The 13687-nt window shown below is 38.0% G+C and overlaps 1 protein-coding gene across 3 annotated transcripts in view; it reads left to right on the top strand.

Moving 5' to 3' along the window:
• SLC44A3 (solute carrier family 44 member 3) overlaps positions 1-13687 on the top strand; it is a 38560-nt gene that overhangs the window by 4399 nt on the left and 20474 nt on the right. For all 3 annotated transcript variants that reach the window (XM_051799109.1, XM_051799090.1, XM_051799099.1), the window contains exons 5-10: positions 1063-1156; positions 2517-2686; positions 3243-3332; positions 3992-4116; positions 5209-5395; positions 13199-13364. In XM_051799109.1, the coding sequence (XP_051655069.1) occupies positions 1063-1156; positions 2517-2686; positions 3243-3332; positions 3992-4116; positions 5209-5395; positions 13199-13364 (832 nt within the window). The remainder of the gene's footprint in view (positions 1-1062; positions 1157-2516; positions 2687-3242; positions 3333-3991; positions 4117-5208; positions 5396-13198; positions 13365-13687) is intronic.

Consider the following 13687-nt stretch of genomic DNA (forward strand, 5'->3'; position numbering starts at 1 on the left):
GTTCTTTTAAACAGAATTAAAATTATGGTGGAATTATTAATTTCCAGGGGTTTAAACAAGTGGTTTCATCCACTTTAGATCCCAAGGTTTGCTATTTCACCTTGTTGTGGTTCAACCCCAGACGGCAACTAAGTACCATGCAGCCACTCACTTCCCAGCGAAAACCAAGACATGCCTAGGAATTGTATTTGATTCTGCTGTTCAAGATGAGTATGATGTCAGAAGTAGCTGTTGTGCAAGAGAGGCATGTCCAGCATGTAAATAAAATAATCTGTAGCCTAACCTTTATTTTGTGGAGTATGTGTAAACTGCAGACCATATGAGTATGAGTGACTATTTTTACTGGAAGTCAGTATTCTATTCTTTGTTGTTTTGTTTGGCAGGGATTACTATTTAAATAGACAACATTTGTTTTAATTTAATTTTGGGGTAGTTTGACATCATTTAGTGTGTCCAGAAAGCTATAAACACCTGTGATATTAGATAAGTATTTTCAGTGTAACTAAATATAATTACTGTTTGCATGTTTACTGCAAGGGAGAGGGAAGTCGTGTATTTTGAATGGCTTGGATGTATCCAGCCTTTCTTACCCAGAAGTGTTTTATAATGGAGCAGAGTATTACTAGCAGAGTACCTGGTAATATTTTGATTGGAGCCCAGAACATGTTTCTGGATATATATAGATTCTATTCTAATTTATGAGAGGCCTAGTTCTACTGTAGCTTCTGTCATTTTAGATTTTTCTGTTATCCTAATGAGCAAGAATTAATAGCCAAGTATGGCATTGTGGAATAAACAGTGTGCCTGCTCTCCAGGAAGATAAGTGGCAACTATAGTTAAGTCTAGAAGGCAAAAGAATCTGCAGAGGTTGCTTTAGATTCACCCAACTAATTTGTTACTTACATTCCCTCTGGAATATCAGGAATGATTATGGCCTGCTAAGGGATCAAACCAGAAGTATAAAGAAAACTTCATTGATAATGTGTTTTTCTCTAAAACTTTTACTAATAATAAATTATCCTTTTTGTTTTTCTTCTCCTTCCCTCCCCCTCCTTTTTTTAGGTTCTTTTCTTTGCATTTACAACCTGAATGTTTCCAGTTACACGCAGAATTCAAAGGCAGCTCAGCTGTGTCCCACACTGCCAGTTCCACCAAGGTAAGAATTACAGGGTGCTTTACAACATCCTTGAGTTTGAACAGCTTCTTAGAGATTATTTCCTGACATTTGGTATTTGACTTGATGCTTTATAGTCAGGATGGTTTTGCTTTGTTTATTTATTTTTGTACATGTTTCATATGTGCCTGTGAACATGCCAGTGTCCTGTCCCACGGAATAAACAAGGACTGCATTCCCTCCATTCCTCTACCCTTTAGTGTGTTTTCCTTTCCAAATCAGGAGAAAAGCACTCCATATGAGGAACAACTTACCTCCTGCACAGACTTTCACTCTCTTCTTCAATGCCAAGGAAGAGGGACTGTGATCTTGGGCCTTGCTGCTTATCCTGAACACAGAAATTTCCATCAGAATAATTTCATAGCCAGCTAGCTTGAAGCACAGGTCTATGGATGGTTCTGTCTTTATAATTTGGCATTTGTGAGGCAAAATTCTTAAACCCATGATTTTAATTTCCACTGTGCTGTGAAAATACAGCAAAGAATTGGAATCTCCATGTTTGCAGAGCTAAGTCATCTGTCATCTGCTCTGAAAAAGAGAAAATTGAAGAACAAAGAGAACAGAAGAGAGCAGGAGACACATAAAAACATTACATACTGTGGATCAAAGGAGAGCGTGTAAATTGAGGAAAAAATATGGCATGTTTTACTTATTTCTTCAACTTTGTAGGCTATTTTTTGATTGTCAGGAAACTCAGCAAAGTTATTAATCTTGCACAGTAATATTTCATTGCAGAAGCAAAGCTAGTCAGAGTAGTTTTTAATTGCTGATGACTTGACCTCTCCTTTTTAGGTATTAATTTGTCTTTGACCGTTGTAGTGCAGCATTGCCAAAGTGGGACAATAAATATGTACAAGAAGCTTGTCTGGGAGTGCCAAATAATTTTATACATAAATATTTGGGGTGTTAGTTGTATCTTACAAACATTGTTTTGATGTGGCTTTTAGAATGCTTATATATCATAAAAACAATACAAAGTGTTTGTGATCTAGAACTATCTATAACAACATAGGTTATGGCTATATGAGCATAAATTAGCATAAATTAGCATTTTTATATAAACACATGGGAGCAAAGGAAGTGAAGCCAGACTAGAATGGGGATAGGAGCTATTGCTGATGGTGATTGAGATAGTCAATCTTTTTTTCCCCAGACTGATCTCGAGTGGATCTGTTCTGATCAGTGAAGCAGGCATGATGTTATTAGGAGTTTATTTTGCAGATGAAACATAAAACTACCATTTCTAACAGCACTCTCTGTGGAGCATGATGGAATGGATCTCTGTGGATTTGAAACTGTCCAGTAATTAATTTTTTTGCCATTTTTGTTTTTAACCTTCCAGTAAATCCTTTCCATTATTTAATCGATGTGTTCCACAAAATCCTGAATGCTATTCCAAATATGCATCTGTCTTAATAAGTATGGTTAATGAAATGGATGTTTTTCACCGAATTCTGAGTGGAATATTGGCAGGAAGAGATACTGTGATAGGACTGAGTGTCCTCGCACTAGGTAAGGTTATAAACAGTGAATAATAATATTCAGTTAAAAGGTGGGATTTCAAATGTTCCTATTAACTTTATATGTTTAACTTAAAAGTGTTTTTTTTCACGTTTTCTGGGCAGAGTTGTTTTTAAGAAAGAGTGTTTGTGTTTTATCAGGAGGCATTTAATAGACTGGTGAAATTCAGCTTGATGAAATATCAGATTCTGTGTTCCGTGATATGCCCATATACCTCATTTCAGGGTACTGTAAGAAATTGTTGGTGGAAAAAATTATGTCAGCATGAACATTTGAACTTAAATCTTATACAAAATACAATTGAAAATCTATTTCCCATTGTTAAATATATCAGCTATAAGTTCCTTATTAGTTAAGTTACAGGTAACTGTGTGTTTTAAATGTTAAAAAGGTTGCCAGCTTTAGTAAATGCTGTTGCTTTCGAGACCACTGTTTAAAAATAAAAGCCCAAGTTCTGCAAGAACCTGGAATTTATATTTAAAGTAAAAAAGGGTTAAGTTAAATGGGTTGTAACACTCATATTAAACTTCCTTTGTATATTTTTCAGCCTTCTCTTTTATACTGGTTTTAGCCTTCAGATTCATTCGGACGCTTCTGGTCCATACTTTGATTGCACTGGTTGTATTTGGGTTGCTGTGTAAGTATATCTACTGTTTAGCATATGCTTAGTTAAATGGATCACCTCACTGAACTGAAGGAGAGGCAGCTGAACAAACAGCTATGCTTTTTCTCCATGGCCATCCTCAGTAACCTTCAGCTCACCGTAGCCATTTCCAAGCTGAGGCCTGGCTGCTTTTTGGTGCCAAGATCTGGCTGTGCTGTTCCAGCTGCTGAGTGTTGGGATGATGGTGATGTTTATTGTTTTTATAGATGTCTGGAAACACCATTTCTTTTGCAGATGAATGCAGTTATGAAAATGCTACTGTTTCTAAGAATGTTTAGTGAGGCTTTATGCTGCCTGCTTTAGAAAGGGAGAAGTATAGGAATGCAGCCAGCTAAAGCTTGTTATTCCATGAAAGTTAGCTTTGTATCTCCATGATGAAATTACATGCCTGAACTGCAGGATAACTGCAAAAACCCCAATGTTCTGCTGCGGTTTTACCTCAGACTGACAGACCATCATGTGAATTTTCTCTGTGATCACGGATGCTGTGCCTCTCTTTGCTGAGTGACAGCATTTCAGAGCTGAGCCGGGGTAGGCAGAAGGGCTGAGGAGGGAGGCCAGGCAGGCACCATCAGCAAAGTGCTGCAGCCTGGGGAGCACTGCCCACCTTCATGCTGCTCTTGTCTGCTCAGTTGTCTCAGGTGTTCTCTGGTGGCTCTATTATGACTACAGGAACGATCCCAGCACTGAATTGGAAACAGAAAAAGAAAATGTAAAGTTTCTACTTGGATATGCTATCTTCTCAACAATAGTTACCGTAAGTAGCATTTTATCCTAAGCAATGGCAGTCTCTAACTTGAAAACTTGAACTACAGCAGTTCTGCAGCAGTAAAAATAATTCCTTGTTCCTTTCAGATTTGCAAATGAGAATAAATTCTAAGATCTACTTACATGCATTTAAATATAATCATGAAATTGTAGAATGGTTTGGGTTAGGAGGGACCTTAAAGATTGTCTAGTTCCAACACCCCTGCCAAAACCATAAAAAAATCTTTGTTGTGAAACTTGTTTGTCAGCACACTTCAAACCTATATAACAGTGTTAGCATTGGTGGTGTAAAAATGCAAGAATTGTGTTTCATCCCTATTTTTCTCTGCATCAGCTCACTGGAGAATCATGTTGAGTGAACAGAAAAGCACTGGCTCAGTATGAACGTGAGATCTGTGGATTCAGCCTACCCTGTCAGTAGGAGAAAGGGCTGGCAGCTCTTTTAGACAATGAAAGGGGCAGTGAAACACAGGCAGCAGTGTCTAGACCTCAAATTGTGGGGTTAAATTCTGTTTTTCTCTCACTGACCTTGTTTTACAACAGAAAATTTAAGTGTGGCTTGCAGCTTTTAAAGTGATTTTTTTAACTCTGGTGTTGCAATATTAAAGGAGACATTGCTCAGTGTGAGGATACAGTCAATTTGCAATTCATGAGACATTTGTCAAAATGATTGTTCTGTTTCCTTGAAGAAGAGTAGGATCCATAGACTGGAATTCACCAGGTATGAATAGTCTGACAATTTACAGTGACAAATATAAATGTGTCACAGATCAGATTATTTTTTTTACATATCCTCTGTAAGTTATGAGCTTTCCATGAGATTAATCAAAGTTTTGAATATTATTTTGTTTTAAAAAAACCAGTAGCAATTATTTCAGAAAAACAGATTTTAATCTTTGAGAATATAGGCAGTGTCTCAGGAGGATTTTCCAATGTGCAGTAAGATTGTGTAAAATGCCTTGCTGTTGTGTCTTTGTGAAATCTGTATCCCCCGATCCCACATTTGGCCACTCCGATTCCACTCGGATAATTTTCTTAAGATAAAACTCCCAACAATTTGTCTTTTTATTTCTTCTAACAGGTTGTTCTGCTTTCCCTTATATTTGTACTAAGAAAGAGGCTTCGGTTCACTGTGCAGCTCTTTCGAATTGTTGGTAAAATCATTGGCAGAATTCCTTTCCTCCTGTTCCAACCACTCTGGACCTTTCTGATTCTTGTTGTGTTCTGGGTATTTTGGGTTGCTGTACTACTTAGCTTAGGAACTGCAGGTAAGTATATGCTTTCCATGTTTTTTGACTGAGTGCTGTACATTTCCTAAGTTCAGTTCTGAAATGTGGGACCTCTTGGTGTTAGTGTACAAAATGTGGGCTAGCATTTACACAACTGAGTTACTTGTTAATTTTATTTTATTTCCGACTTTTTGGAGTCTTCTACATTGCCATTTTGCTTCTGTATGTAGACCTTAGTTTTGTTCTTTCTCAGTTAATTTATGAATAGATTGTTGTAGATACAGTATATATTTGGTGTATTTAAATGGAGAAAGTAGCTGGAGGAAGGAGACAGATTTTAGTGCAGTTGTTATGAAATGCGAATGTTTATAGTCAGAGGAGGTGAACAGTGTTGAATTGTCAGAGGTAGAATGTTGCTTCTGAGCAGTAACAACTGCTGTTGTTATTTAGAGCAGCGCAACAGAATTTGGATTAATCCAGAGGTTCTTGCAGTTCTAAGGGAGGTGGAAAGAATCATCCACTATGAAAGATCCACAAGAACAGATTTTTAGTATGGAAATTGTATTACTGAGGCATATACCACTGTAAGATCTGACACTGATTGAACCAGGGTAATTTGGATGCTGCCTTGGCCCAGCATCATGCCACCCAAGTGAAGGAGAGGTTGTCCTTCTGTGCAACATCACCCAAAGTAGTGAAGCTAAACTCTGCGTAGCTCTGGGGATAACTCCACATGTAGGCATCAGCCTTTGTACATGGAAAGCATTATGATTTGGGGGTTGGTATTTTTTCATTTTAAATTTCTAGGGCCACTGTTAGGAGCCAATTGTTGTACTTTGGGCTGGAGCTGATTGAAGAATTGTGTGGATAGACACTATTGTTCATGGATTTTCTCTTTTCTGAAAGTTGGCAGTGATTTCTGTGTGGAAAACCAAATGCAGCCTAACTGTTCAAATGCTTCTGTGTCTTTGTTTTGTTTCCACCACCCCTTGATATAGGGGCTGCAGTAACTTCTCTGTACAGGCTTACAGATTCCTGTTGGGCCAGAAAAGCCTCCAGCCTTTCTATAGCTGAGCCCATTTGACAAAGCTGGCTGTGCTCACTCCTATCACAACAGCTTCCATCTCATCTCACCCTGTTAATTCTGGCTCTATAGAAGAGCCAATTGACTTGTAACATGAGAATCTGTCTGAGTCCCTGCTGACATTGCAAATCACTCAACCATTGGGCTGGACTGGGATCTGTTTCTCTCCATCTTTCATTGGAGACTCATGCAGGTTTGCAAGTCTCTGTTTCTGCTGCCTTTTCCTGAGTAGCTCTTGTCTGTCAGAAATGGCTGCTTGAAGCAGTTGGCTGGCTGATAATCTGTTTATCCTGCGAAAGGGTCAGACCTAGCACAGCCAGAAGTCCAACCTGCAGTCTCTTTGTGAGTTGTTCCTCCTGACTAAATAGTCAAGCTGATGCACTTTGATTTAGGTGTCATGGATACTCTTTTGAGATGGATCTTCCCGTTACAGAAGCAGCATTGTGTGCTGGACATAGCTCTGTGTGGTTGTTAGCTTTTCTGCAAAATCCTCATACCATTTATGCACAGATCAGCCAGGCAGCAGTAATTTTGAAACTGGCCTTGTGTGATACCTTATCACTGCTTCTGACTAGTCCTTTGTAGAAAGGAGCATCTCCTGAGGTATCAACCGACTGTTCATTCATGCACCTGCTTGGATCAGGTACAATTTAAGAAAGCCATTAACTATAGTAAATTTAGCAACAGGTAAATAAAATTAATTATAACACACAGATTTTCTAAATATATCATTAACAAGAACCATTAGAGGAAATATTACATCCTTGATGCTAAGTCAACCTGGCTTACTCTTAATATGCACACACAAGGATGTAAAGCTTGCCCTTATTATATCTAAATTTAGAAAATAACAGCTGAGTCTGTTGTCTTCAAAAGCTTTTGGAAATATAGAAATCATTAGAAGAGTAGAAATATTTTAGCTCACGTGACAGAAATAGATTGATGATAAGAGCAGGATGGGGAACCAGTTGGGTATTTCCTAGATGCTTTTACAGACTTTTCAGGAAAATAGCGACTTGCACATTATATCCAAAAGCAAATTCTGCATGTATTCACAGGGAAATAAAACCCAATGAAAATTGCCTTTGAGAGGCTTTTTATGCTTTTTCCATGTTGTGCCATTTTCCTTCATTGGTTATATTCTCTGTTTCCTACTAGTCATTTTCATTCAATTTTTTATTTTTTTTCCCCTCTGCCTGCTTGGAGAGTAGGATTCAAACAGTTTATGACCTACATAACTGTAGGTCATTCAACTGTTACATTCATAGTGCAGCACACAACTCTTGACTCAAAGGTATTTTTTTGACTTCTCCCTAGCTTAATAGGAATGCTGATGTTTCTAGTGAAAACAAAAAACTGTACAAACAGTATAATAGAGAAGGCAGATTAAGCTTGCTGCACAGTAGAGTGATAGTAAAGTTTCAGTTTTTAAAGAATTGACTTCTTGCAGATTTAGAATAAGAAGGGAAGGTCATTTTCAGGCACTTAATTGTCAACATATTGCTTTTATTATCAATCTAATAAAACATGTTTTGACTGAGATATTTTGGCAGGATATTTCTAGTATAAGATTTTTCTGTTAACAGCATGTTAATAGCTAGAAAAGAATGTGCATTTGATAAATAATCCAAATCAATTCTAAGTTACAACCTAAGTGTTGAATGCAGATAGAAAAATGCCACTCCGTGTGTTCGATTATTTTTCTGGTTAAAACTCGATTTTATTTATTCCACTTTTTCTACTGATAGTTATTCCTTTTGTTAAGCTGTCTATGCCGAGTGGTGGCTGTTGTTACCCAAGTGCACTCTGAGCCCTTGGCCAGGTCCGGGGGCGGAGGTGTTCCCGTGCCATGGAATGACCTGCAGGAGCGCCCGTGCCCGCCGGGTGCCGCTCGAGCAGTGCGGGAAGGGTGTTCCTCCCCCTGCGCGGCTGTTCACAGCGGCTCTGGTCACAGGGGTGAGAAACTCCTCCCGGCAAACAAAGGCCATTTGAGCGTTTCAGTAACTCGGCAGGGAGTGATGGAGTGTTTGATCCAACCCTCAGATTGAGAAGATTTATACAGGTGACAGAAGGTCGATGTCAGCAAGATAGCTGTTTGGATTTCCAGTCCCTTACTCTTACCTCAGATTTGTATTGTAATTCAAAACTTGGACAAATGCAAAGTAAATTAGATTTGATATTAAGAATATTCCTTTAGATTGTATTTCAAGTTTTCAAACCAAATATGAGTCCTCTGAAATGCTGGCTGTTATAGCTGCTCACTGTAAAATAGCTTGTTGGGGATTGTTCTGCTGTTCTAGGATGACTAGTACTTACATATCCCGTAACAATAAATACATACAGTACTGTATGCTTAATGCATTGGCAGAACAGCTCTGCATTATTTTTTTTCCACAATTGTCCTGTAAATAAGAGACATTTCTTTTTCTTTTGAGTTTTGGGGACTTTTTGCACCAGTTGAGAGTACTTCTCTGAAGGTCTTCAAAGATATGCTTTCTCTTATAGAGCAATTTGTTTTTTTCATTGACAAATAGTTGCCTATCCGGGATTCAGTTTGTAAAATACAGGTGGTGATTTTCTTGGTTTTGACACTTTGAGTTTTTCTTCTGACCTACATATTTTCTGGGGCTATCTAGACTGTAGTTTAAATGCAAATATACAAAGAAAGCTGAAAAAATGAAATGTTTACAAAAACACTAGTCTTCTGTGTAATACAGAGTGATGGGTAAATGAAATTGGCTTGCTGCTGTGCTGCACCTGTTCTTATTATTTTCCTTGAATCTTCACTAGCTATATTATATTTATAGTGCCTCTGCATCTTAACCATTCTGGAGCACTTGATGCTTGTTTCAGCTGTGGTGCACCTGATCATTATGGGACCACACAGCTACCTTATTTACACCCCCTCCAAAAGTTAGTGTTACTGTGAGAAAAAAACTAACTTCTTGGGAGACATAGAAAACTACAGCCTGCAATTGGAAGGTACTTATGCACATGACTCATTTGAAACACATGGATAATCCTATTAAAATCAGCGGGACTACTTATGTGTTTTAAGATAGGCACCTGCTTAAGTACCGTGGTAATTCAGAATCTGTAAGAGCAGCAGAGACTGAGTGGATTCCAGGCCTAGAAAACTAGGAGAAATGCCAAGACTTCATGAGACCACAAACAGTGGCACCAGTTAGAACCATTAGCTGGCTAGGAATGGAATTCAGCTGTGCTTTGGAAAAGCTCATATGTCTTAGGGTTATTGAGTTTTATTGTTTGTTAATTTGTGGGTATTTCACTGCAGAACTTGAAGTGGCCATGTGGCACAGGAGAGCACATCTTTTGATTTTGCAGTATGCAGGAGCTGTGAGGTCCACATGGCATAGTGTGTGTGTAATATCGGATGAGAAAGTGGTGTGAGATTTTTGTGTAATGAGGGTGCATTCTACAGGCAAGTGAGCAGTAAAACTGCCACATAAAGCTGTGCAGTAGCAAAACCAACAATAAAAATGTATTTCCTGCAGGAGCCTTGACATTGCAATTACAGCCAGCTAGCTTAGCTGTAAATACCTCTACATGGAAAAGCGCTAAACAAAATAATACAACAAATTGTGTTGCAGGAAGCATGAAGATTCAGTGTGTGATGCCAGAACCTTTCCTCACTTAGCAGTGGGAGAGGCGCATCATATTTTCATGTTAACAGGAACTGATAAACAGGCTCTCACTACTTTTTTGTCAGTGGCTCTTTGTTTCTGATAAGGAAATCGCTAGACTAGACTTCCCAGGAATTTTTGCCTCTTACAACAGCCTGCTGCTACAGGCATCAGCAAAACCTTGCAGCAGCAGCAGCAGTTGCTGAGTAACAACATCTGTAAAAAGTCTGGAGGTATCAAAATGTAGCTGATGGAACTGCATGTGCCCACTGTTGTATCCTGACGTTGCTCTGCTGGCTGCCATAGCAGCACAGCACCGGCCTGTGGAGTCAGAGGAGAAACTCTCCTGAGTTCTGCTGCAAACACTTGTGCCTGTTTGCTTTGTTAACATCATTTCTTTTGAAGTATTTGCAGCAGACCAACACTTGTACTGATCAGAGGTTTCCAGATTTAGTGATTCAGCTGTAGGGACTTCAGTTATTTACTGACTTGTTAGTGTTATCACTAAGAGTGTATAGCACACCAGAAAGATTTGTGATTATGTAGCTGGAGAAAAATATTCTATTGACAGATTAAACCATACTTCAAGGCTTTGTTGAAAAAGTTTAGTTTGTGTGAACAGATAGATCACAGTGCAGTACTGAGGAAAATGGCATATCATTTTCTCGACAGGGTATCTAGGATAGCTTTAAAGTTTATCTGAGCTACTGACATACAAAAATAGCATTGCATATAGTTTTGTTGACAAAATTATGTATGTCTGGTAGGCCCAGAAGACAGGGAATCCATCAGTTTACATTGATAAGCAGATTTCTGTGAAGTAACAAAACCAGTTTACTATACGTAGACAGCAAAGTGATCAAACGTGAACTCACAGGTGGCTGTGCCTGATTTCTGTGGAGTGGAGCACAGCACTGTGCACATACACATGTATAAGGTTGGCCAGAAGAGACAAAGCTATTTCTGTTGTTATTGCAGGTGGTTATTTCAATAGGCTGGTAAAAAGCAAACAGAACTAGTTTACCATATGAACATTTGTCAATCTTCATGACAAAACCACTGAAATGAAGACTGAAAAGGCCTGGTTTGGAAAAGAAAGGTTCAGGTGGATTGTGTGGTGGAAAAATGTGCTTAATTCTGCTACCAAATGGCATAGTGTCTTTGCATTAAAATGGAGTGATAGGACACTTAGTATCTCACTGACCTATGATTTGCTTAAGTTCCTCAGTAAGGGCTAGAGGCTGTGGGTAGTGAACGTGTTTGGCTACTTGTGTGTGCTGCTGGAAAAGGCAGTCTAGAGCCTCTGGAAGAAGTAAGGGAAATTAAAAATCCCTCGAATTCAGAATTATATAGCGCCTAACTTATTTTAATTACTTCAGTAAATAATTGTATCCTCAAAAATTCTCCTTAAAAAAAAAAAAAAAAAGATTTTACAAGCTTAAAACCAGGGAGGCACAGGATGGGGAGGAATGGTGAAGAGTTTGTGAGAAGAGATCCGAGTAGTAGCTTTTTCAAACCATCAAGTATCTTGCACTTCACAGGCTTAAAATACATTTGAATATAATGGAAGCAACACTATTTCTGCGAATGACCAACCATACAGCACTGTAAAGAGCTTACCTGTTCAGCTAAAATTGTTAACCTCTTGAAAAGAAAATATCTAGAACATATGTCTGTATTTATGCACCCATGTAACTTTTTTTTTGATCCTTTCAAAGCACTTTAAAGTAATGTTGCAGTGTTACTATGGAGTAGATTAATATTTTTCATTATTTACAGACAAATAGACTTTGGTTCTGAAAACTTACAAAGCTCATCTATACCTGATAGTGTTGCTGAAACAAGTCTTTATTGTTTCTACTTTTAGTAATTCCCAAGTAAGTAGTCTGTGGCTATAGAAAAATAGGCCAGAAGTGAACTATTTCATGGATAGCTTTGTACGTGTAGTTTTGAACTTGAAGGTGGTGTGTTGTCCTGTGAGAGAACAGAGAATCATGGAATCATTTATGTTGGAAAAGACCTTATAAGATCATTGAGTCCAGCTGTAAACATAACACTGCCAAGTCTACCAAATGAATACACGAAGTATTAAAGCTTAAGTTATATTGTTGATCTAGCAGTAATAGCCAATTCTATGTCTCACTTTGTTATTTCTTTCGTGGAGTTTGAATAAGAAACTATTCACCTCCAGAGATTGTTTTATTTGGCGAACATGTTTCTCTTTCAGGTTAATAAACTTAAGGCTTGCTAAATAAATTTTAAAAAATCATGTTATAGGTATAGAGAACTTTCACAAGAACCAAATGTCCTAATGCCATTATCCCCTGACTAGCCTACAGAGTCAAATGCCATAAATAGGATTGCACAGAGAAAGGTCTGATTGCTGAGTAATCTGAGTTGGCCCCTCCTTTCATGAAAAGCCATCTACTGAATATGGAATAAATTCTTAGTTAGTAACAGAAGTGGAAGCTTGAATAAGTGAATTTGTCAATGTTCCTGGATACAGGAGCATATACTACCATTTTTTCCCCCCTCTCAGAGCAGCCATCTCTATGTGCCTGTATTTTGCACAAAGATTTCAAAGCATAGAGAAGAGAAAACTAGTGGCCATGGTTCTAACTAGTAATAGCAATTAAAATATTTGTTTTATTTTGTTGCAACAGTACGTCATGCATTGTTAACACTTTTCTGCAGTCTATCTCTTTTGCTTCTTACAGAAGAAAACCTAAAGCATTTCATAAACATGAATTTATTTCAAATTTAAATGAAGAAAATTAAGATTTCATTTACTTCCGAACTATTTGATTCCTCAAATCTTGAGGAATCTCTTCTCAAAAATCTTCACTAATTTGTAGCTGTCCTCTTGACTTTAATGGCAGCTGTCTTAATCCCAATTTAAATGCAATCTTTTGCTTTTTGTAAGAGTTTTTACAAAATTCAATTTGAATTAAAAAACGTTATCTCTCTAACTCTGTAATATCATCTGATTTTTTTTTTTTTTTTTTTACTTTTATTGAAGGGAAGTTAAGAGAAAGGATACAGAAGCACTTACATGTACTTCCCTCCCCTTGTCTGGTATGTTATAATAATACAATGGTATGATCCCAACTTCAGGTACTGCACAATCTACTTCAGGAGGACAAGTAGAATACAGAGCTCTGTCTGGAATTTGCTACATGGCATGGTATCATTTCGTTGGCCTTATCTGGACTAGTGAATTCATTCTTGCCTGTCAGCAAATGGTGATTGCTGGGGCCGTGGTTACTTGTTATTTCAACAGGTGAGTACAGAATTACCCCTGGATAGTTTTGGGGATTTTCCAGCATTTACTTTCAATCTTTTTCAAGGAAAAACAGTCTCAAATAGATCACAATTTATGTCAATATCTGAAATCCAATTTACCATAAAATAATGTTGCTTGTTGCAAGATCTTGAGTTAGATTTTACAATATGCATGATAATAATGTGACTCACCCCTACCTCTGGAGATATTGGGCCAAACTGAGCCTTCCTATAAGCCATTAGAGCCGAGTTGACTCCAGTAGAATTACCATTCGGAAGGCATAGGCTGCATTTGACCCTCTTCCAGGAGACTGCATTAGC

The sequence above is a fragment of the Manacus candei genome, unplaced genomic scaffold, assembly GCF_025592945.1.
Source record: "Manacus candei isolate 608988 ecotype Guabito, Panama unplaced genomic scaffold, ASM2559294v1 h1tg000005l, whole genome shotgun sequence".
Classification (NCBI taxonomy): domain Eukaryota; kingdom Metazoa; phylum Chordata; class Aves; order Passeriformes; family Pipridae; genus Manacus; species Manacus candei.